A 25,505-nucleotide genomic window follows, 5' to 3' on the forward strand; every position below is an offset into this window, starting at 1 on the left:
AGGAGGAGAAACAGCCAGGAATGAACTGAGCTGCAGACAGACAACATGGGCAGTGATTTAGAACATGGTGTCCTTCACCTTACACACAAAAACCACGCAGCACAAACATTGGTCATTAGTAGCTGATGCGTTCATGAGCCCTTTTCTGTTTGTTTTTATCATGTTTATACTATCTATTATTAGGGGGAGGAAGAGGCTCCGCGCCACATGCGGCAGCAGCCATCAGCAGAGGTGGAGGAGGAGGGGTAACAGAGGAAGCTCTCCACCCACCCTATGCCCCTCTTTTACCTTTCCTCTCTCCCCCCTCCCACCGTGGCTCACTCCCTCCCTCACTCGCACAGGCTCGGGACTCACGGCGGAATCTGGAAGCGAAGATGCGGGCGGTCGGGGCCGTGGGAGTCGGTGTGCTGTGCGCGCTGTTGGTCGCTCTGGTGCCCGGCGGCGCGTCGGAGCTGGCGACGCTGGTGCAAGAGCCGGTGAAGTCCGAGTCTACCCTGCTGAAGCCGAAGGTTATGATCGCCATCGTGGCTCGTAACGCGGCGCACAGCCTGCCACATTACCTGGGCTGCATCGAGAGGCTGGAGTACCCGAAGGAGCGCATAGCGATCTGGTGAGAGACGCACAAAATAAGGATGCAACCGCGGCTTTCCAGGCCGATTCATACAAAGTTTTGTTGTGCGCTCTGCAGGCATGAGTACTTTTATAAGTCACAGCCAGTTTTAGAGTTAAAATCATCTTTTTCAGAAGTTTCAAATGTGCATTTTCAGAGCGGGCTCGCCTTCAGTGCACGATGTGGCAAGTGATCTGCAGTGGAGCGTGTTGTGATGAAAAGCAGCGTGCGTCCGCGTTAATTACAACAACAGATTGTCAGGATCGGCTCTCAGACCTGTTGCTGCTTTTTTACGATGTACTTACCTCGCGTGTCTGCCGGCATCCAAATTGCACACTGTGGAAGAAGATGAAAGAGCTGTTGTGCATGTTGGGTTAGGCTTAACCCCTAATCACGGTTCCCTCCGTCTGATTCAGCACAAACGTGCGGAAACGGGGCTTTAAAACAGCAGGGCTGGCAGGTATGAACGGGGGCCTCACCCCAGGTAGGGTCCTGTACTGTGTTTGGTCTCATACGAGCAGACTGAGATAATGCGAAGTTATCAAAGGGAGACCCTGCAGGTGAAGGGATGAAAGGAGACATTGAGTTGGTCTGACAGCAGGACTGAGGCGGGGGGTGTGTGTGTGAGTTCTGGGAAGTCATGCGTAAAACGCGCGTGTGTGTGCGCCTTGCGTATCTGCATGAGGGTTATGCAGGCTTTTCGAAAATCGGACCAAAATCTGAGATTTCGGACTCGAGGCAGGTTGATTATCACAATGCAGACGTGAAGAATGTCAGATGGAGGATAAAACAGTCACAAGCAGCTCTGGTGGAGGATGTTTGCAATGCTTTCCCCCCCAGTGTCCGTCTCCCAGAGACACATTCTTCTGTTTTGTTTCCCACCCTTTTCCTTGCTGAATGTGTTGTTTTTGTTTGCAGAGCCACTGCCTGTTTCTAATTCAGAGACCCTCACCAAAACACACGCACACTGGAGAAACTCAATACAGAGAGGGGCCCTTCTCTCTGGAGAAATGTGACTGTGGGGTTTAACTAACAGAGGAAGGGCCCCATCAGTTATGAGCGGCATCTCTCCGCCTCACAGTCAGTGCAGCCAGGGTGAAAAAAGAAATCCCAGTGTGTATCTGAGGCGGATCAGTCCAGTGTGCGCACAAGGACAGTCACAGCAAAATGTCACTGAGACACACGAGTGTTTTATTCAGCCAGTTCTTTCTTGTTTCAGCAGCCAGTCTTTCCACTACCACTCATCAGCTGTTATAAAGTATTCTGGTATGTATATAAAAGTTTAAGATGCTCTAGGCTTTAAATCCAGCAAGCTTATTAGTGAACACATGAGCCTTTTAGCACATGGAGGAAATTGTGTGAGGGTCATCCAAGAAGCCATTAAACGATGAAAATAAGAACTACTGAATAGTGACACTGTAGTATGTGGTGCTGATTTGTTTCTGTGGTGATGCATTTAAAGGAAAAATTGCAAAGAACTTAACACATCTTAAATACTGTTAAAGTGATGATTTTAAAAAATTTCATTGGCTTTTTGTGGCTAAATCGGTTAAGAAAATGACCCGACATAACTCTTGCAGCTCTGTGCCTCTTTGTTTCTCTTTGTCGTCATTATTACAGGCCAACATGGAAGCCAAACCACCCAATAAATGCCAAATTGTTATTTAACACTCTCTTAAAGCATTAATCCACATTATAGGACTTAACAGTGTGTTAGTAGATTGTGATATGACAATCAGGACAACTACAGTTTAAAACACTGTGTGTAATGAGAGGAAGTAAAGGACTTTGCCATAACTTCATCATCATTTAACATTTATACTATGTTTGAAAGCACAGAGTAGTAAGAAACTTGTTGAAATAGAGGGGGGTGATGTGAGATGAGGGACCCCAGCGGGACTCAAACCAGGGACTGTGTGGTTATATGATACACATCCTCACCCGTAAAGCAGCCAGGTAGCTCAGTTTTACTATCACACAGCTTGTCTGGATAGATCACATACTGACTGATGTAAAGAACTGCAGTAACAGATAATACCACCAGTGTTTCTGTGAGGGGACAAAATGTTCCTCTCTGGAGCTTCAGGCCTGAGCACAGCAGAGGATTATTCCTCCTCTTCATCTCCCCTCTACTCATTTCAAACATGCAATCCAGGGGAGACAGCAGGACCCCAGCTCCCCTGTAACCTCCAGATTACCCTCCAGTGGGACCAATGTAGTTTTCTGGTGCTGTGTTAATGTTTGTTTGTTCTGCATCTGCGTGAACGAGCCTTTATGAGACAAGCAGATGAAGAGGCTGAGTGTAACATCTTAAACAGAAAGAAATCTTAGGGGGATGAACAGTTGGAGGATGTTAGAAAAGTTAACCAAGATCTCTGCAGTGCAGAACACATGGCGGGACTTGGAGGATTATATGCCACTTGATTTGTTCTTTTTCCTTTTGATGCAGGACAGTTTACTGAAAATATGTACAGACTCGACGAGCGCACTCGGTAGAATGCAGATCTCTGCCAGGCTTGCAGTGAAGATGGTGGCAAAGATAACAAAAACAGGGATTTATTCATATTGCATTGTGCCTAACTTAGTGGATCATAACATATCAGGTATGAATTAATCTACAGATGGTGCAGTTGAAGAGGAGGCCAAACTTTTCTATGGATGTCAGTTTTGAGCCAAAATGTGGCCTGCAGCAGATGAGGTAAACCTTTTTTTTTAGCCGAGCCCAGCCCGCCTTTTGCAACGTTGCTCCTTGTGGAGTGAAGATTTGAAACTGAAGCAGTTGTTGATCACTTGCAACACAGACGGTTAAGAGCAGCCAGCAGCCAGCAGTCAATGGTGGTATAAATAGATCAGTCAATAAAATAGGTTTTTCAAAATTTGTGAATTACTGCAACCACAAGACGTCCTTGAGTATACAATTGTAAATGTGTCAATGACATGCCAGAAAAGCTTGCATTTGCATTGCAGTACCAGCATGATACTGAAATTTGCAGACTTCTTTCATGAAATTTGACATCTGAGATGATCTGGGCAGTGTAAGTCCCTTTTTATACAAGATTTACAATCAGAGTCACAAAAAACGATTGGAAAATCAGGTGTTGTTGAAACGACATGATGACTGTCTCAAAGAGCCTTAAACTGCTTAACAACTCGGCCAGATGACAAAATTCATGCATGTTTCCAAAAATCTAGACAGGCTTTGGCCAGTCTGAGGATGTTGGGAGGACCAAAATTTCCAGTCTGAGCCTGTTCATGGGATAATCTGTGCTGATGATCCAGGTCAGGCCTCCTCCACCCTGTTACTTCAGCCCTGACTCATCTGGACAGTTGGGGCGGTCAGTAAAATCTGCCTTCGGAGGTTTTGCCTCTGCAAGTGGGCACAGGTCTATAGAGAAGTGGCAAAGTGGTGAGAAAGACTCTCACACTGCTGTTAAAGAATGAAAGAATGCAGGAATTTAGAGAAAGAGGGGGATGGTCAGGCAGAGAGAAGGTGGTCAACAATGCTGGGAAATTACCTAGAGGGCATTTAGTAGGTTGGTTAATCCACTTTCCCACAGTGGCTTGACCGTGTTTAGTCCCCTCTATCCCTTGGTTCTGTTGCCTGTTCTTCTGACCTAATAGGAGAATGGTAAAGCACTGCAAGACAATTCATATTGTCCTCCACAAAGGCAAATAATCTGACAGTGAAAGGTCAAGAGATCAGTTGTCAAGCTGGGGGTGATCCTGCTTTACAGTAGGACCCAGTAGTTTCTATGAGTCAGGAAAATGTGTGATCACAGAAGCCACAGCAGGCAAACATTAGAGTTAGATCAAGGAAATGTGTCTCAGCTCTGGTCTCACATGGTGACAGGTGTAAAAGCTTTTAAAGCCAAGGTCAGCGTGAAGGCTCAGGTTAGCAATGCCACCTTGTAGCGAGATGGTCCGGTGACCTGGCTAATGGGGGTCTTGATTTGACGTTCCTGTGTCTGTATAAGTTTAGGTGTTTTGGTTTCTTTGCTGAGCTCAAACACATGCAAATCAGATGATTTAGAAAGTGTCAGCTGGCTGTTGGTTGTCCAGGTGGTTAGCTTAGCTTAGCATAAAGGCTGGAAACAGGTAACAGCTAACCTAGCTATTTTCATCCAAATCTCTTGAAGAAAAAAGATTTATATTTCCCAAAATGTCAAACAATTTGAAGATCACTGTGTTTCTATGGCTCTTCTGTCATTTTCACAGGAAGATACACATGAACACATGGAAAAAGGGTGGATGATTGGGTGGATGAACCAAGGTTACATAGTGTCACAGCCTTAAAGCGACCTGGACTCCCCATGAGTGAGAAGTTTAGCAAAGAATTCAACTTCTTTTATCTTTTGCCAGTTAACAGTGGAGTTTTGCACCTGGCCCGCAGGACTTACTGTTTTTGGGCAGCAGCTTCAAAGCACATCATAGCAGATTTCATAAGCAGTGAAGTGTGTTTGTCTTCCTCTCAACACCTGAGGCCCAGCGCAGACAATGCTCTCTAGTTTAGGCCATTATTCTGCTCCTGACGCTGCTTGTCGCTATGTCTTGCTGCCCGCCGGCTGTGTTCATGTGGTGGAGTGATTTCCCAGGTGCTGAGCTGGGGGATGAGATGATGATTTGTAGACTTGTCAGAGACAGACTGAACCATAAAGGAGATCTCAGAGCTCTGACATCATCAGCCTTCCCCGCAGGACTGGCTCCCTCGCTTTCACAATTGTTTATTTGCTCATTTATCATATAACCACCATATTTATGAGCGTCATTGGACTTAATACTCATAAACATTGCAGGGATGGAGATGAAATCATGGTATTTACAACCAACTATATCTATTATTATAGAAGCATTGGTACAATTGTAAATCTTAGTGCACCCTGAGGTACGATGCGACTTTATGAGGGAAGAATATTCCACAGCTGTTCAAACAGGTACATGCTGAATGCCTCAGTGACAGAGGTGCCATGTGTACTGTAGCTCCTGTCAGACACTGAGAGAAGTTTTATGTAATTGTGTCCTGTAGCTCCTATATCATGTCATGAGGAGACTGATGTGAGATTAGTGAAAAGCAGATCCAGCTCCGCTCGAGTGTTTGATAGACATCATTTGCCCCGTGTGATATGACGCAACATGACATAAACATGTTAAAGTCATTTTGACAAGTGCACAGAGTTATGCAGCAGTAAACGGACCATAAAAAATTAGACTTGAGTGATGAGTTTTCGCCTTTTTGACTGTGTGATTTATGCTGTGTTGGGCTTTGCAGAGGCCTGCCCTGCTCGCACCAAGTGCCAAATTTGACATTTTAGAAAACATGTTAAACCAGGATGTCTGCGCCCTAATGGGACCTTGAATGTTTCGTGTTTGTTCATGTGTTCATTGAGGGCTGCTCTGCTTTGACCTCAGGGCCTAAATCCAGACCGACAGTGAAAAGTTACTTGGAAAATTTAATCAATTACATCAATTATGAGTCAATTATGAAGTTAAGATGAGATACTTACTGGCCAGAGACAATTAACTGCATAGAAAATAACATAAAATAGGCCATTTCTTTACTTCAAATATGCCAAAACCAAATGAAAAATTGGCTCTGTGGAAAGAAGAGACACATCATCCAGTAGTGAGAGCGAGGCTGCAGGTTATCTGTTCATCCACAGGTGCATTTAAGCAGAATTTATACTGGTTTTCACGCTGCCGGGCGGCCTTTATCCTGTAAATCCAGTGTCCTTTTAGAAAAGAAATCCTGGTGTCCTCTCATGCGCGCAGAGCAGTGACCAACCCACTATCGACACATGGAGTAGAGATAGAAACAAATGGTCTATGCAGACAAAAAAACAACAACGCAACAGTAGTAAAACGTTGAGTAAAACACCGCAAAGTACGATCCGAGCGCGAGAGCAGCAGCTGAGCTCGTTACAGGTTTAAATATCCTCCATCATATGGATCGTGTCGTCTAGCCTGCTGTTATATTCTTCCCACGCGAGCTTCAGATTTTACGATAGAACATGTAGTATTTACTTGAAACATTAACACACACATGCACGAAAGTTGTCGAGCACAGCGTCTCGACTGAAAATACATTCTTGCACGCACTTGTCCAGGCTGGAGGTGCCCCTTTTAGCCTCTGATAGTTTGTTTTTGGCTTTGTTAGGTGCTTTTCACTGAGCAGGTCTATTGTGCCTCATTTCCATTCATGGAACAAATCAAACAGGCACAAAAGGTTATCAGTTTTATGATGTTAGACAGTGGCCCCAGGAGGTTCACCATGCCAGGTGTGTTACCTCAGGCCCCATTCCTCCGTGGGAGTGCACTCGTGAAGCCCAATTCGTTTGGTCATTTTAGGGGCGCAGTTTATCCAATTGTATGGAATAAATTACCAGGATGGGATCGGCCATTGTGTGCTATCTGGTGCCGACAACGTGGGCATTTGTGAATGATTAGCAGCATGTGCTTTTGGTGTGTGTCAATAGTTGTTAGATCACAGCACTGGCACTCTGTACTGAAATGAATGTGTTTGATTATCTTCAGTGTTCTGGTGCGAGTGAATGTGTGTCTCCTCTCACATAATGCATGCGTGTGTTTGAATGCTATTACACACATAATGGGTGTGTGTTTCTGCTCTGCTCCTCTGGCTCAGTCTCTGTTTTCCATTCACTTTCCTAATTACCTCATAAAGCCCACAGAGAGCCAGAGCCTCCATGCGGAGAGTAACAGGCCAAGATCATCACTGACCTCCAAATCAGTATCACCTGAGGAGTCTTATTCTGCAGTCACAGCTGATCCATATGAAACTAAAAAAGGTCTTTGAACGTCTAGTCAGATATTTGACAAAATCTCCAGAAACGCAGGGTGACGTTTCCCAGATAAGCAGCTCGTAATGACACAAACTCACAGGAGTGGAAGAAGACGCTTGTCTCTGCTTTGAAAACCAATGTCACACCTGTGGACTTGATGCATATCATCACCATTATGGAACATTTTACAGGCCGCATGACATCAAAGCTACTCGCTCATTGACAGACACGAAAACTGTGAGTCTCAGATGGCTTCAAATAAAATAGTCAGAACACATCTGGCAGCATCTTGTCGCCATCAGTCATCGCTTTTCATTCAAACTACATCTGAAATATATTCCCTCCATACTGAACATAAATATTTGAGACACATTGCTTGTGTCGCTTTGAACAGTTAAATTCCAAGTTTTTAATGGAATAAAGTCACAAAATGACCAATTTAAGTTAAAGGATATATAAGAATGCTGTTATTCTTATTCTTCTTCTTGTGAACAAATATTATGAAAAGACCAAAACCAACAATGTGTTTGTTCATGCTTGCTCAAACCTCCGCTCGCCTTCTGTCCCACGCCTGTTTGTCCCTACTGAAATCTTTACAAATGGCTCAAAAATGTGTAGCGCCACTTGAAAAAGGCCTCAGTGATGTCCTGAAACAGCTGGGCACTGCAGTTTTTAGCATATAATAATCAAACAGGAGCAAATGGTGCATCTGTTAGGGACTATTTTCACGCGCGGATGAATACACAGATTCCAAATCAAGTACCTGTGTTCATGCAGTTGATGTGTTTTTTTACTGTTCGGGTGTGAAGAGGCCGCTACGCACACATGACACGTGACACATCACTTTGCAATGTTTGTGCAGTCTACCTCAAGATGCACTGAGTCACTTTTTTAACTGCGCAGCTCAAATACCTGCAGGCTATCTGTGGAAATAAAGACATTTCCCACCTAATGATGAGGTGTTATTGCAGAAATTACTATGTGGCCCAATGTCCATTTTCCAAGCAGTGACTTCAGAGCCTGATCTTTGCCAAACCCTTCACTGAGCCTCAACCAGCAAACACGCTGTAAAGCCGATGATGTACCTGCCAACAGTCCGGCCATATCCTCTCTGCTCTGCAGCAGTAAGATATTCATGGGAAAGTTTTCTCTGCAGACTTGACATATCAGTTCAATCAAGCGCAGTAAACAGAGAGGATTGATTTTCCCATCTCAGAGCCTGTTTCGAGCTCTCTCTCTCTGTCTCCCCTGGAGTGAAAATGGTCGTTCCTGGACTTGGCTCTGGACTCTAAATTCCTCCTTAGATGCCCCATGTGTTCCAGCGCACTTCAAGCAGTATTGTAAGGGCTTGGCAGCGCAGCAATGGTAGAGTTGGCACACTCTGAAACACAATGGTATCTTGGTATGAGCGCTCTCATCTGGAGAGAGGGGGGGCCTGGATATGCAGTGAGATTAGGTGAAGAGGAGGCAGAAGCAGAGAGAGTGAGAGGGAGGAAGAAGCAGGTCCACTGTTTGTCAGTCAGGTCATTGAGAGCAATGTTTTCACGAACAGTGGAGTATTTATTAGAGAGACTGGTGCCCGTGTTGTCATAGAGGAAATCCAATTTTGCACCATCTACCTGCCTCTCCATCTGTCTGTGTCATCAATTTCACTGCTTAACCGCTGTGTTCCCGCTCCTTCCCTTCTTCCTCCCCCTCCCTCTCTTTTCCTCCCTCTTTCCCGACATCCCTCTGTTCCTCCATCACTTCTTCCATCCATCAACCAGAGTGTTTCAAATGTTTGCTACGACTGCATGACTGGATTTGCTTTGGATATTTAGATTGTGTAATTAGCTGCTTGTGTCCCGGAGAGTATTGAAGTTAACTGGGACACACTTTGTTTATGAGGACTAAACTTGTATTCAGAGAGTTTACCAAATCGGTCCAGAGCTGCAGGGAAAGACAGTTTTCTCCTGAAACCTGGCTAAAAAGCTGAGGGCCAGGGCAGCTTTTCCTGGTGCCATGGAACACAATGAGGGACACATAAATTAAGAGAACAGGAGGCGAGTTGCTCAATTCGCCCCCTCTGGTAACCAACTAAAATCTTCTGCTACCCAAAGTTACGTTTCTTAGAATCAAGCAGCAACCTCCGGCCTCCAACATGGAGGTGCTAAAAACTGCAGTTCCTCAAATGGCCCCTTGAGGGTGGCTCCAAGAGTGAGTCAGTCCCTATAGACCACGAAAACAGTTATAGTCTCTATAGCTAATTTCGCTATAACTCACATGTTTAAATTATATTAAGGCTTAAAGTTATCCATAATCATGAGCACGCCGCTCTGAGTGACAGCTAGCTGCTAAGCTTCAGCAGCCAGGCTCCATTCAGCCACCTCAGCTCCACCCATGCTCCACCTCTTTGCCCATTTATGGATTAGGCAGGAATTTGGCGTAGTCAGGCACCGCCAAGATGAAATGATTTTACTCTTCGTAAAACTTTCTGCGTTTAAGTGAATTATATCGTTTCAGTGTAAAGTCTATTGGAAGGGACAGTTTGCAGAAGCGAACCAGACAGTAAAACATTTTTGGCTGGTTGAATAGTTTCCGTTTCTGATAATACAACCAAAGGGAAGAGGTTGACTCTGTGCCACTGGTCTGTGCAGACACCACTGTAACTTCAGCTTCAGCGCAGGCTCCCAACAAATCACTGCATATTCATACTGGACCAGTCTGAAGTACAAAAATTCTATACCTCCAATGCAAACAGAAAGTAGGAGTGTGGAGGTCAGCGTGGTCTGATTCTGTCTCCTACCAACAGCGAACACTAGCTTTCTTCAATATGTAACCATGATGAATATCTTTTCCTAGTCTTGAATCTGCATACTGAATATTACACTCCCGTGCAAGCCCGCCGGCTTTGGCGACTTTTGTTGACCCTGAGAGTCATGAGGAATTTCAGTCAGCAGGTCCAGCCTCACCAACCCCTCCGTCCGCCTTCCCTCCCACTCTTCTTGCCCCTTTCCCCTTCCATCTCTCTACCCATCTAACTCCTCCTCTTTCTCCTGTGCCCTGCGAGACCATCAAGAGGCCTGCAGCCACGTCAGCCACCAAACCAGAGACTATACTGCAAAGTCAACAGAGAGACACACACACAAGCACGGTTATTATGTTTTAAAGGCATCCACGCTCCGGTCTGAAAGAGGCATTCTTGCTTCTTAATTATATGCAGCACCCCGTCATTATTGGCAGTGATATTAGATAGTTTATTTGATCAACAGTCAGCAGACAGTGGCCTGCTGGAGCCTTTCAGACCTGTGTTTACCTAAAAGGGCCAGTTTCAGGGACAAGCCCCTGTGTTTAAGGCCAGATGTCGGCCTTCCCCACACTCGCTGTTATCTGACACACTCATGCAGTATCCCTAACAAGTGGGAGGGAGAGAGCCAGAGAGAGTGGTGAACAGGTAAATAATCGTGTTGGGTGATGCAGATGTGACCAACGTAATGCTGCTCTTTACTGCATGTGACCAAACCAAGGTTTCACAGTAATGTAGGAAATACACAAATTCATCGTATTAATTATCTTAAATCTATCTATAAAACTCTATGTTTTGCCTTCCAATTCCCAGGTCAAAAAGTATTATGCTTTAGTGTATCAGTAATAGTATAGTATAGTATAGTAGTAAAAGTGGTTAATTTAAAGTATGTTTGACATACACTTTTAAAAAGGGTGCTTCTAAGCAGAGGTCATTAAGTTCTACTTAAATGCATGAATATACTAACTGAATATACTTAAAGTGGTATTTCAAAGTACTTGTATTATCAGTTTTACTGAGGTGTTTTTAAAATGTAAACTAAATTACAAATACTTTTAACAGTAATAAAGTGTACTTATGAAGGGTATACTTATTTTCTTTGTGATAGCAAGACTAATTAAAGTGTACTTCACTTCACCTTTACATATATTTAAGTATATTTCCAACACATTGGTGATACAGTTTTATTGCAAGTGTGTTTTGAATGCTCACAAATCAGGATTTTCACCTCAGTTCACTTGTGCCAGAGTTGTGCCAGTTTAATTTAGTGTACTATTTACACTTTAAGTATACTCAAGAATTACTCAAGGACTACTTGAAGTACACTTGAAGGGTTTGCTTTTCTATCTGCTCTACACTGATGCTGAACTGCACACTAGCTGCTGCAGCACTGATTAAGGACAGGTGTAATATGTGCATGCCTTGTGCCAGAGGGAGCAGACATGAGGAGAGGGACTGATGCATGTAAACAGGTGACAGGACAGATGGTCTATTGCACGGAGGTTAGCTAACGAGGGAAGAAATAAATGGATGAAGCGACAGAGAAAAGGAGTGGTGTGATGTGTAGGTGAGGCCTGGGGAAGCATGTGTTGTCCAGATGCTGATCATAAAGACAGAAAAAGGGGAGAGGAAGCCCGACCCCAAAGCTGCAGGCAGCAGAATAATGAGGCTGCAGCTTACTGTAAACTTCAAAACAGGAATGAAGAGATGCAGCACAAGGCAAGAAAGAGAAAGATACTGAGGTACGGAGGAGTGAGAGCGAGGATACAAGAGCCTGTACAGATGTGAGCACTGTCAGAGACGTCCATGAAACGCTGCTAGCTGTGACAATGGAGTTGCCAGAATCAGATGGACAAAATGTTCATAATACTGTACTTTCATCAGCTGAGACATCGGCTTGGCACAGACAAAGTTTTTGGAGGGATCTACGAAGGCTCTTAAACTTGGCTCAGAGGTCACAGTGCAGTACAGCTGCAGTGGCTTTTCTTGCCTGAAGGTAGAGGAAATTGAGGAGAAGGAGCGCATAGTTGCCTCCTGAAGAAGAACGAACGTGTCTCAAATAAAACGAGATGGAGGCGAGGATGAGTTTACTCCAGGCTTGATTTTCTTGCCTGTGCTTCTCCCGATCGAGCACGTTGCAGAGCCCTGAGCGAAAACTCTGCATGTGTTGCTTGGATGTACACATCGTTAAGTCTCAGACGTCCAGAGCTCATGAGGCACACTGAGATGCAACGCTGGTGATGAGCGCAGAGTGCTCAGAGGGGCTGGCCTGCTGAAAAACAAAACAACCCTCACCATAAATGCATCATCCTCAATGGAGTTAGCATAATGCTTCCTTTTTATTCCTTATTTATTGAAGTAATTGTTCCCACATTTCTTTTGGAGGTTGGGGTTTTCTGCTCTTCTGTAGACAACCATCAACCTTTCCCGACTGATGGCCTGGACGCAGGACGCGTACGTCCTGCCAAGAAGAGCCTTTAAAAATAGAGAAAGAGATTTTTATTCCCTCTGCTTTTGTGAGCCCAATAAAAAGCATCATTAGCATTTTAACGCCATATCTGTAAAACAAAGTTAGCTCGATCGTTTGTCCGTTAGGAAAGGTTTTAATTAGGCCTGTGAGGAATTCACCAAAATGTTTATCGATGGGAACGTCAAAGAACAATCGTGCTCATTTTCAGCTTATGTTCAGCTCTTTATCCTCTATCACACACTCCTCCTGGCACATACTGTATATACGTACTCTGTGTTCCCACCTACTATGACACGTGTTGTTCTTTACCTGCCAGAAGTTCCCTCCTCTTAAATCCCTGCCTGCAGCTGTGTCTGTTATTGGAAGAGAACATTTATTTCCCCGAGCGATGTGCAGTTTAGCGGTTGAAAAAGCGTGTAAATACCTGTGCACATCAGCTCATTACCAACGAGTCAGTTGATTCAGTGTTTCTAGCCTACAATAAAAAAACAGCTCGACATCAATAGTCACCTTCGTCCTGTGTTACCTCGACGGCCAGTTGTGCACGGGTACACACACGTATGCGCTTGCACATGCACATCTTTAACCTTTCACACTCAAACAGGCACATTTCCAATTGTAAACCACCACTTGTGCAAGACATAAATCACCAGTCGCACTGCTGTAAAAACATTCCCCGGACACAAAAATTAACGTCCTTATGTTTTGTCACACATGTGCAAGTGTGGGCAAGCACACACACACACATGCTATTAAAATTATTGACCACTGCATCTCCTTCAGGCCTCTTTCCAGCTGCTGGTCCTGTCTGATGAGCTATTTATCTGTCTGACTGGAGATTATTGAAATTCCAAACATAAGAGCGCTCCACCTCTCTATGACTAATCCTTGTGTGTAATGCAAGACTGCGCACGAGTTTGTGTGTCGGCATAAGCATCTGTGTGCATGTCTGTGTGAAAACAGGTGTCTCTGTATTGCTATTTGTGCTAAAAAAAAAAAATGAAGAGTGTCAACACTGTTATCTTCTATATTGAGCGTGTACTTACTGAAAATACAAGGAGACGGTGCACGAGTGTGTGTGTGTGTGTGTGTGTGTGTGTGTGTGTGTGTGTGTGTGTGTGTGTGTGTGTGTGTGTTTCTATCTCTGTCCAGCCAGTCTAAAATTGGGTGCAATTTTGGAGAGAGTACAGCAAGGAATATTACAGCAGGCAGTGGAAAACTCCATCTCACTAAGTGTGTGTGTGTGTGTGTGTGTGTGTGTGTGTGTGTGTGTGTGTGTGTGTGTGTGTGTGTGTGTGTGTGTGTGTGTGTGTGTGTGTGTGTGTGTGTGTGTGTGTGTGTGTGTGTGTGCTTGTATGCACACATTCAAGTACAGGCCTCTGCCTCACAATCTGTTGACCTTTCCTCTGTAAAGGCCAAGTTAAATGCAAAGACAGGTGATATTTATTTTTCTGGAACTCAAATGTGTAGAAGTGATAGTGATAGTTTTTACAGTTTTAATTTCTCTGGCACAAATGTACACACACACACACACTCGTCCACACATACACACAGTAGACGCAGTGTCTTCTCCGAGCGGTGAAGAAACAGTGCGCTCGCAAGAGTGACAAATAAGATGCAGCTGTGCATGAGGATGCATCGATATTCACATTCAGATTAAGTAAAATACCTTCAGGCTGAGGTCATTTTGCTGACTGTCCAGCACCCGCAGACACCGTTGGAAAGGTGGCAGCCGTCTCCAGAGTTCTGTTAGCATGTGCTCGGTATTAGCCAGCGTGCCTCAGAGTAATCTGCGTGTGTGCACGGTGACTCCTCACACTTGCTCCAGCAGTGAAGTTAATTAGGCAGTAAAGAAGCTTTACAGCGCTGAGGCGGCCGGTTGTAAAGTCAGACAGTAATTAGACGAACATCTTCTCATAACATGCTGTCTGAATGTCATGGATGGCTCAGAGTGTCCCATCTCTTCCTCAAACTGATGGCAGCTTTCTGCATCATGTTTCAGCTTCACATCCTCTTCAGTGGGAGCATATGTCCTGACAGCAGAGAGGCTTGTTTCTCCACAGGGACAGCGGTTTGCATCTCAGGTGTTTAGCAGATGCGCTTCAGCGGGGAGCCTGAAACTGTCTGTGGCTGCTCCGTCATGAGGGTTTGCGTCCTTTCGTTGACATCCTGTGTTGTCTGTTGGTGTTTCAGGGCAGCAACAGACCATAATGTGGACAACACCACTGCCATGTTGAGAGAATGGCTGAAGAGAGCCCAGCATGTCTACCACTACGTGGAGTGGAGACCGATGGAGGAGCCGAGGTGAGCCGTGGTCTCCGTGGGAATCATTTACTAACATCTATCAAAGTAATTCAGACTTCTGTCCTCGATTTGTTCTGGTTTCCTGATTGCGTTAATCTCTGTATCAGGTCCTACACAGACGAGTGGGGTCCAAAGCACTGGCCTCCTTCAAGGTTCAACCATGTGATGAAGCTGAGACAGGCAGCGCTGAAGGCTGCCCGCGAACGATGGGCTGACTACATCCTGGTAGGGTTTGATTTGTCAGAAAATATAATAACATTTAAAACGTACATGGACAGCACACGTCAGCCTCCACATGAGAGACAATACTGCAAAGTCTGCACAGACAGACAAGCATAGTTACTGTGTTTGCTCAGGTTAGAAAGAGGCATCCAATCAGTGTGATTGGATGTTACTCGTCAGCTGGCAGCCACACAGCCGGTGATTGAGGAGCCTGAATGAAACAGCTGATGCCAATCAGTGAACACGTCCGTGAACTTCTGCTGCTTCACTTAGTTTTAAAACTGGAAACATGACATGATTTTTCACATTTGTGACTGAAGCTCACTGATTAAACACCAGAGTATACAGCAGTATAGTATAATTAGAATGAGGTCTACGTTTACCAGCTCCAACATTAATGACCACATTAGTCCATCAATCATGACAATCCAGTAACATATATTACTGAAATGGGCCATTATACACTTTTACTTTTGGTACTTCAAGAATATTTTGATGCGAATGCTTTTGTACTTTCACTAAGATTTGCAGGTCTTTTACTTGAACTATAGTATTTTTACTTTTATTTTAATGAATAATGTGAGCTCTTCTCCACCGCTGGCTGTTTGCATCATGTGTAGTGACATTTGTAATTTGAGGCCTCCATTAGAAAGTTTTTTCTTTCCGGTTTACTTTCACACCTGTTATCATACAATGAGTGACTCGTACACTCAGCCCCTCTCTCTCTTTAGTTCGTAGACAGCGACAACCTGTTGACCAACCCCCGCGTGCTGAACATGCTGATGGCTGAAAACTTGACCCTGGTGGCTCCCATGTTAGAGTCTCGCTCGCTCTACTCCAACTTCTGGTGTGGCATCTCCCCACAGGTACAGTCTGGACGAAAATTCATACCTCCGCTCAGCTCGATTCATGGCCTGAACCTGCTGTGTTCACCTCCCTCCTCTCTGCCAGGGTTACTACAAGCGAACCCCAGACTACCAGCCGATCAGGGAGTGGAAGCGGCTCGGCTGTTTCCCCGTTCCCATGGTGCACAGCACCTTCTTATTAGACCTGCGTCGTGAATCCAGCAGGGACCTGGCGTTCTACCCTCCCCACCCGGACTATAGCTGGGCGTTTGATGACATCATGGTATTTGCTTTCTCAGCACGTCAAGCAGGTCAGTGTGAAAACTCAGCTCACAACAAACTACTACATTTGTAGAAGGACTGCGGATCTCACATGGCTGCTTCACTTTGATGAACTGAGGACTGCCAGTGACTTCTTTCATGCATTAGCAGTTGATTACAAACTGGTTTTAATCTGCATGTGCACTGCTGTATAACACTGAGGGCTTTTTATTGGTTTTATGCACATGTGTCAGATTAAGGCAGATGAGTGGAAGCACAGAAAAATGGATCCATGTGTTTGTCTTCTTGACTGTTTGCAAGTGTGCAACAGTATCAGTGTGTGCAGATTTGTGTGTTTGACGTGAGTAATCATCCGTAGGGAACAAACAGAACTATTAAGTTTTCCATTTCATAGGCATCAAGAGCGTGTGGCATTCCCTCGCTAACTACAGAGTAAACACATGAAGGCATTCACACAAACACTAACAGATATGCAAACAGAAACACAGGCGCATGGTTTCTTCTACCTCACAAATTAGCTTCAACACAGCAGTGCACAAAAGTACACGTAAATATCAGCATCAAAGTGCTTCTAAGTGCTTCCAAAGTGCTTGTGGTTGTAGAAGATGTTGTGCCTCTCATCCTAAAGGCTTCTTCAGTTCTAACTGACTGACTGGTGGGGAGTCTCAGGCATTTATGCTCTTGCAGGATCACAGCTCTGCCCAGCTTCGTGTGAGTCGCTGGGGTCACATGAGTCAAGGTGTGGCTGGCACAATAGGTGTTGATGGCTGAGAATGGGTGGGTCACGTGAGTCCTGGTGTGAATGGCTGTTAGGCTATGTTTACACTTTTTCACGGTTTTTAAAAACTCTGGCCAAAGTGGAAATTTCTGAAAACGCCGGTTATGTGTTGGCGTGTAAACAGGGTTAAACGGCGTTTTAGGTTCCGAAACGTCACAACATGCGACTGAAAATACTTAACGTCATGTGAGCGACCTATGTTTACACTCGCGCCCATAGGTTTGGCATAGTTATGATGGCGCTCGACGGCGTATTTATCCGGGTTCATATAAATGACATTTTTGAAAACGAGGTTCTGTGAATGACGTTATTTTGAAAACGGAGGAGCCAAAATATCCGTTTTCCAAAATAACCTGCTACGTGTAAACGTAGCCTCAAACTGCCTGTGGATAGATCTCGGTGCCTGTGTCCTCAAAGGGCAACATAATGTATTTGAGGACCGGGGGTGGACTAATTTTCATGCATATTAGAAATGTTTGGGTCAAGAGGTCGTATTCACCAAACTTTGTGTGTGTGTGTTTTCCAGGTGTGCAGATGTATGTGTGTAACAGAGAGCACTACGGTTTCCTGCCCGTCCCTCTCAAAGCACAGCAGAATGTGGAAGATGAAAGCGAGAGTTTCATACACACCATCACGGAGGCTTTGAGTGAGTACACACACACACACACACACACACACACACACACACACACACACACACACACACACACACACACACACACACACACACAGCTGTTGTGACTTTACTGTCCTTGATTGGTGTCTCTCTCAGGTTTGTTTCTTCTCCTTCTTGACCTCCGCGACCCTTCATGATTGCATCCTGTCAACCCTCTTTGCCTTAATCCCCCCCTTCCATCTCTCTCTCCATCTCCCCCTCCCTCTCTCCCTCCCTCCCTGTTTTTTCAACCCCCTCACTCATTCTTCACTTCACAGCTCTTCTCTCTGCTCAGATTCCAAATAAACCAAATTAAATAAACCACCACAATCCAGAGGAAATTCGGTTATTTTCCTGTCCTGTTTTTGCTGTCTTAACCTCGTGCCTCCTTCCTCTCTCTGTCAACAGTTGACCACAACATTGAGCCCTCTGAGCACCTGTACTCTCCGCCATCACCGCAGGACAGGATAGGCTTTGATGAAGTGAGTTCTGGGCGTGCTGAGCTCTTCAGCTTCTGTCTCTCTGTTTATTCACTGTTTATCAGCAACTCCCACTTCCTGTTTTTGTAGTTCTTCTCCTTTCCTTGTGTTCCATGTTCTCCTTCTTCCTTTGCCCTCGCCTTGACCTGAGCTTCTGTTTCATCTGTCCTCTTCATGCATCTCCTCAGTGACACTGAGAGAAAGATGCACTGCGCTCTCTCCTAAATGAATATGTCTCTGTTTTTCCTGTTTGACATGTGTAGATTTTCCTGATTAACCTGAAGCGTCGACTGGATAGAAGAACCAGGATGTTGAAAACAATGGCCTCGCTGGGTTTACACGCCACGCTGACAGACGCGGTGGACGGCAAGTAGGTCACAAGCATGCGGCCCCGCATGCACTCGATGAACTGACCTGAATGCTGATTTGATGCTGAAAGAGTCTGCTGAAGTTCAGTTTATTCTGCACCACAACAAAATTAAGATTTTTCTACCTGAGACATCTGATACGCTTCTAACTGTGCTCCCTGAACGTCTGCCTCCCATCTGTTGCTGCTTTTTCTACATCCAAACATTCTGTCTAAACAGTGATTTGGTGTTGCAGTAGCAACACGCTCGACTTGCTTTCCCTCCTCGCCGCTTACTTTAATCCACTTTTGAGAATGTCCTAATCCTTCTCCCAGCCTTTGTTTGTCTGGCAAAATGTTTTACTTGTTGCAGCTTGCTGGGTTTGACTTTGTAGTGAAGCTGTTTTCACCGACTCTGCTGCTCAATGACAACTACAGTTAAAAGAAATATCCTTATTGTCCCAATACCACTCCTACATTCCCTTCCTCCTCTCTCAGGGCTCTCAATACGTCCCAGCTGCAGGCGTTGGGGATAGAGATGATGCCTCACTACAAGGACCCTTACTCTGGTCGAGTCCTGACCAGAGGGGAGATTGGTTGCTTCCTCAGCCATCACTCTATATGGATGCAGGTGAGAGCAGTGAAGGGTAATATGTAGTGCTGTCAGGCGATTAAAAAAATTAATCTAATTAATTACAGGATTTGTAATTAATTAATCGAATTAATCGCATTTTAATCTCATATCTGCTAAAGGTCCCCAAATAAAGAATTTGAATTCTAGGACATTACAAAATTGTAGTGCATGACTAATCAATTGAATACACCAAGAAGAGAAGATTTGATATCCACATTTTTATTGGTGAATTGTGCTTCATAAATGAAATTCAGATGACGCTATCTGAAACGCCTCTTTTAGGCCCTCGTCTTCCACGATTGAAATCGGCCTGCAATCAGCAACAACCCACTTTGCGATTGAGTTTGTCAGTTTTTCTGTCGTGGCTCTGCTCATTCGTTTTCCTAACTCAGCAAGTGTGGGTTGGCGGAGTGAGCTCACGGTAGCACTAGCGGCACTAGCAGCAACTACATGTTTAGCGTTTAAATGATAATTCAGGCTGGAGCTGCTACGGTGATAGGAAAATTCTTTTTTACACATGGTACAAATCACTGCGTTCTTGTTAATAGTCCCGTCTTTGTTCTTTTTATTAATAAACTTGCCGTTCAAAGGTCCAAGTAGGCTTGCCTCGCTCTCCGGTGTCGCATCCATGTCTGTTGTCACCCTGCTTACCTGCCACTGCAGCCTACGGGTCACTCAAAGGGCCAAATTTAAAATGCTTGCGCCTTGACTTGCCACTCATGATTAATTGCGTTAATTTTTATAGCGCGTTAATTTGCAGCGTAATTAATTAATCTAATTAACGCGTTAAACTGACATCCCTAGTAATATGAGCTAATATGAGGAAGAAGGTTAGTGCAGTGAACAGGTTGTCTCCAGGTTATTATTCAAAGTTCTATCTATATAACATTACATAGTCAAAAACCAGCTGGTTAATTGATCATTTGTGGCTCCAAATAATGTTAACAACCTGCATCATCACTGATAAGCTGAAGCATCAAGCTGCTACACCGCTGCAACACAAGGTATGCTAGTTAAGCTAGCATCGTAACTGTGGATGTGGTGTTGGATGTTTCCAGCTTTGAGAAATTAATAGTAGTCAGTGTGAGCTGATCTAGACTGTTGACTGGAGTTTACTAAAGCTGGTGATGGCAACCAGAGGACATAGTCAAACGAATAAACTGGTGGGCTTCATGAAGTCAACCGCTAGTGTGATTTAGGACCTTTAACCATGAAAACTGCATCAAAGCGAGAAGAGCAAAAACAAAACTCACAAATACAGAAATCTCTCAACCAAATCTGAAAATGGTTTGCTCACGTAGTACCCTGTCACAAGCCCAGAAGGTGGTCTTGAGGGCCTTTTTGAAAACCAACCTCGGGTTCAAGAGGTTCAACAGGGAGTCTGTCTGTATGTCAGTGGTCTGTGGTTAACATGTCCTGTTACAATTTTGCAATGCATTTTATCTATAAAACGAGTAAGCATGGCAGAACCAAACCCCAGCTGTTATTCTGCCATTTTAACAACACGTGTGCATTTTCTGACCGTCAGGTGCTTGAGCTTGGCCTCGAGAGGGTTCTTGTTTTAGAGGACGATGTGAGGTTTGAGCCCAGGTTTAAACGACGGCTGCAGGCCATAATGGATGACATAGACAAAGCCCAGCTGGACTGGGACCTCATGTAAGGACGCCCATCCGCACACACACGGCTAAATGTTTGCACCCCTTTGTGTGAAGCCTCATCAGCACACTTTCTGTCTCTGCTGCAGCTACGTGGGGCGCAAACGTATGCAGGTGCAGCAGCCGGAGCAGTCCGTGGATGGCGTAAACAACCTGGTTGCAGCCGACTATTCCTATTGGACGCTCGGCTACGCGCTGTCGCAGCAAGGAGCCAGGAAGTTACTGGCCGCAGATCCCTTCACGAGGATGCTGCCCGTCGACGAGTTCCTGCCCGTCATGTTCAACAAACACCCCAAGTCAGTCTTAACATCAGCTTCCTTTGATTTAAAATTACAATGCTGCATAAATGCAATACACTTAACATGATAACATGGACATGCGATACAAAGGCATGTGTTTATCTGAGGCTTGTAATGCATAAAACCACAAAGCTACAGAAATAACTATCTCCGGATAATGTTCACAAACACAGACAAAACGACCCTTTTAGACGGTCTGGTTAACGAACAGACGGGCAAATATTGACTGAGGACCACAAATAGACGACTGCAGGTGCGCTCTCACATTAGGACATATCAGGTAATCCACACTCAGAACAAATCTGAAGATGCAATTTAAACTACACAGCTAGTGAAATTTAGGCATGCATGGATCCTGTGCATGCACAAAAACAGACTCGAGGGCAATAAAGCAGAGCAGAGGAGCAACTGTACAGTAATTATCTATACATAGACGCATACACAAGGCCTTTCGGACTGCGGCGCAGTGTGTAGTTTACTACTTTGTTCTCTGGCGGTAGACCACAACCTCCGTCAAGTTTAGCGCCAGTGTTCCCTATATGTCTCCTGGCTTACCCTTTTTCCTTCTCCTCTCATGTCCCTCCTTCTTTCCAGCACCACCCCTTTCTTCTTCTGCTCCATCTTCTCCTTCTTCTTCTGTGCTCCCTCACACACAGGGCATGGATTGTTCTTGGGGTTCAGTGGGTACGGTGCCTTGCAGAGGACACACAATGCCTGCTTTTCTCTTTCTTTTCTCCTTGGGGGATTCCTGCCGAGCCCTGATCTCCTCCTCCTCCTCCTCCTCCTCCTCCTCCTCTCTCCATCCCATTTTCTACTTTTTATCCTTTCAGTCAGCCCGCCACCTTTCCTGCCTCCCTTCTCATTTTTCATTTCTGTTTCTTCCGCTTTTTTTAAACTTATTTTGAATTCCCTCACCCTCCTCAAGTCCTTTAATTTTTTTTTGCTCACCTACTCCCTCCCTGTGTCACCCACCTCTCCTCCCCCTTCCTCCTCTCTCTTTGAGGAATGTGGGCCAGCAAAGCTCTTCCTGCTGGTTGGAGAAGGGGACAGGATTCCCATTGATAGAGGCCTGAGCGTGGGGGTGGGGTGGAGATGGACACTGTGTGAGTGTGTGTTACTATATAAATACAAGGAGATGTGTGTCCAGTGTGCAGTGTATAGAATACTAGTGAATACGCGGTGTGTGTATTCAACAGTGAGAGGAGGTGTGTTTGTGTAAAAGCAAAAGAAATGGGAAACATGGACAGAAATGTGGAAAGGTGGCAGGGAAAATATGTATATATAAATAAACAGGATGGGATTGTGTGCTTAAACTGGACATTATGTTAGACATGTTGTTTTTTGGCTGTACGGTGAGTCCCCGCTGTCCTCTTAAGTAAAGCCTCAGCTCCAACACACACATAAACAGAAGTAAGTGAAACACATGGCAGTAAACTCAGTGAAAAAGGCCTCATTGCATGGAAAATATGTGTGAGTATGTGTTTGTTTGCAGCAGCAGGTCAGCTGTCTGAGCTCTAATAAAGGTATAGGGTTTCACCGTCCTCGTGGATTGCTGACAGGCTTCAAACAGGCAATTGGACAGCAGGGAATTGACCTCTGTGGTGATCGGTCTGCACGAGCGTGACTCCACCCGGCTGACGTGTCACACCCGAGCAGCCCTCAGTCCTCCCTGAAGGCTGACCACGACTGGCTGATAGTAGAGTTTTCTGCTGTTTATAATGTGCCACATTATAATGGTAGCTTACAACACCACGTGAAGATGCTGCTGAGATTAAATCAGTAGTAGCAGACTGTCTTCAAGTTGTTTGTTTTGTCTGACCCAGAGTCTAAAACCCAAAGATCTTCAGTTTATTCTCATATATGGCCAAAGGAAGTTGACATTTTTTCTTGAAAAATGACAGAAACAAATATCAGAACAGCTTCTGATGAACTTTCTGGTGATTCATTACATGACTATTGTTTATTTTCTAGCACATTTCAGCAGGAACTAATGTAATTTTATTCTAATACTATCATTTTATAATTTAACTGACAGCCTAGACACTATTACTATACTTCAAGTATTTGACCTATAAATATATATGATGCTATGTTATAGCTAAAACGACTCAACATCGTATAAATCATCTAAATTATCTCCACCTAAACCAATTTCAACTTAATTTAAGGCTAAAAACTGACTTCTTCTACCCGTTGTTTTTGTGTGTGATCTTGCAAAGCATGTGATTTTGTAAACTGCAATGAAAACATCCCTATTATGACTAAATTGTGCTGCAGTAGAGAAAAGCATCCTGTTCCTCTATTTGAGATCCTGCCAATTTGCTGTCTGTGCTGAAATTCAATTCCGGTACAATGACTGTGCACACCAGAACTTCCAGTTAGCAGGACTTCATCAGAAGTGCAGAAAAATGACAAATCGTCATGTAAACAGCAATGACTGAGCACTCTGCCGACGTTTGGCCTTCCTTCTTCTCGGTGACCTTTGGCACAGAACAGTCACAGACGGGCTGAGTCGAGCATCATTATTTTGGTGGAAGGTCACATTTCGGTTGGTAGCATTGGTTTGCAGCCAGGTGACATCAGTCACTCACAAATCATTGCAGACATCTGGAGTGAACTGGCATCAGCTGTTTCATCCATGCATCACACTCACTGGCCAGTCATATTCATGTAGGTGGACGGTGTCTTCAAACCTTCACCTTATGTGCTACATTATATTGTTGGTGTTGCTGATTGAGCTAAAATCTAATATTCATCTATGTTTAAGAGGGATTAATCTCCAGGAATCTTCATCGCTGCTCGTGTTCTTTGAGATCTCCATCAAACAGCAGAGCCTTTTCCACCAAATCAAGCTGTATAATCGCCTTTGTTTTCTATTATAGTAAAGTGATTATCTTTGGTTTTATACCAGACAGCATGAGACATCACCTTGAGCTGTGGGAGAATGTGAGAGCCCTTTTTCCTGAGATTTTATGGCTGAAATGATTTATCATACACTGAAGAGGTTAACTGCTAATGAAAACAGTCATTACTCACTGTCATAATCATCATTAAATTGCTTCAGTGTCCATAACATCTCTTCTCCTCTGTGTTTCCCTCCCTCCCGTGTGTCCTCCTCAGCACTGAGTACATGTCGTACTTTGAGAAGAGGGACCTCAAGGCCTTCTCCGTGGAGCCGCTGCTCATCTACCCCACCCACTACACCGGAGAGCCGGGCTACATCAGCGACACGGAGACCTCCACCATCTGGGACGACGAGGCTGTGGCCACAGACTGGGACCGGCAGCATGCCCGCAAGACGGCCCAGCAGGGCAGAATCCGCCCCGTGGCGCAGAACAGCGTCACCGGAGACTCGCCGCCTCCTGCGGCTCGAGCTTCACGGGACGAACTCTGATACAGAGACATGAGACTCAGAGAGAGAGAGAGAGAGAGAGAGACTCACAATGCCCGGTACACACAGTGAACGTTGTGTGTACACACACTTGAAAAGACACTTGAACTACAAGCTGGCATACTGTACGTTCATTCACACACACATACACATACACTGGTGTCTAAATGGATAAAAGCAGGGTGAAGATGTCAATCTGCTCTGCTGCCTGACGTAGGGACACTGAGGAGAGGAAGAAGAGGAGAATCCGGGACGAGGGCCAGCAGGCCTTTGATGAAAGCTTTATTTATTCCCCCCTGTGCCTCCTCTGGGCACGCGGAGACGGTGACGGCCTTAGAAAACTTAAGCAACACACGGAAGACAGCTAACATTATTTGCAGGACGTGAAAGAAAAAAACATTCTCGCAAATCAATTTTTATGTTGTTTGAGAGGATGATTGTTATTTAAAAAGAACAGATGTGTGTGTGTTTTTTTTTAACGGACAGCGGAGGAATAAAGGAATCTTAAAGCTGTCTGGAAACAACTCTTAAGTGGTGTGTGTGTGTGTGTGTGTGTGTGTGTGTGTGTGTGTGTGTGTGTGCGTGTGTGTGTGCATGGACATATGAGTGTTTACAGAATTGAACATGTGTGGGAGGAGGGAGGCTGACATACCATACCCAGGAGTGTCTTTAGATGATGTCACACACACACACACACACACACACACACACACACACACACACACACACACACACACACACACACACACACACACACACACACACACACACACTGAGAGTCCAGCCCTTCTTAGCCACAGCAGGGCAGTAACGGATGATATCGGGCTCAGTGTTTCTGTCATTGCAGATATGTCACTTGCACAGCAGGCTGGTCCTGCTAGTTAGCGTTCCAGAGCATCAGTCATTTAGCCTGTAGGATGCACCATTTTTACACTTCAGACCCCGGCTTTCAGAGT

General features: G+C 44.9%; 1 protein-coding gene across 1 annotated transcript; it reads left to right on the forward strand.

Moving 5' to 3' along the window:
- The first annotated feature begins 331 nt into the window (after positions 1-331).
- On the forward strand, positions 332-25,067 carry colgalt2b (collagen beta(1-O)galactosyltransferase 2b). The gene is made up of 12 exons (XM_070960909.1): positions 332-610; positions 14,853-14,963; positions 15,071-15,188; positions 15,917-16,051; positions 16,137-16,341; positions 17,617-17,736; positions 18,154-18,227; positions 18,488-18,594; positions 19,069-19,201; positions 20,733-20,860; positions 20,949-21,155; positions 24,279-25,067. Exons 1-12 carry the CDS (start codon positions 375-377, stop codon positions 24,550-24,552), a joined length of 1,848 nt encoding a protein of 615 aa, XP_070817010.1. The 5' UTR covers positions 332-374; the 3' UTR covers positions 24,553-25,067.
- The last annotated feature ends 438 nt before the right edge of the window (positions 25,068-25,505 follow it).

The sequence above is a fragment of the Chaetodon trifascialis genome, chromosome 4, assembly GCF_039877785.1.
Source record: "Chaetodon trifascialis isolate fChaTrf1 chromosome 4, fChaTrf1.hap1, whole genome shotgun sequence".
NCBI classification, from domain to species: domain Eukaryota; kingdom Metazoa; phylum Chordata; class Actinopteri; order Chaetodontiformes; family Chaetodontidae; genus Chaetodon; species Chaetodon trifascialis.

Excerpts from the sequence above, each read along its gene's own strand:
- colgalt2b (XM_070960909.1), top strand. The coding sequence starts at position 375 with ATGCGGGCGGTCGGGGCCGTGGGAGTCGGTGTGCTGTGCGCGCTGTTG. Across the intron at positions 15,189-15,916 it reads GATGGGCTGACTACATCCTG|TTCGTAGACAGCGACAACCT; the intron begins GTAGGGTTTGAT and ends CTCTCTCTTTAG. Across the intron at positions 19,202-20,732 it reads ATCACTCTATATGGATGCAG|GTGCTTGAGCTTGGCCTCGA; the intron begins GTGAGAGCAGTG and ends TCTGACCGTCAG.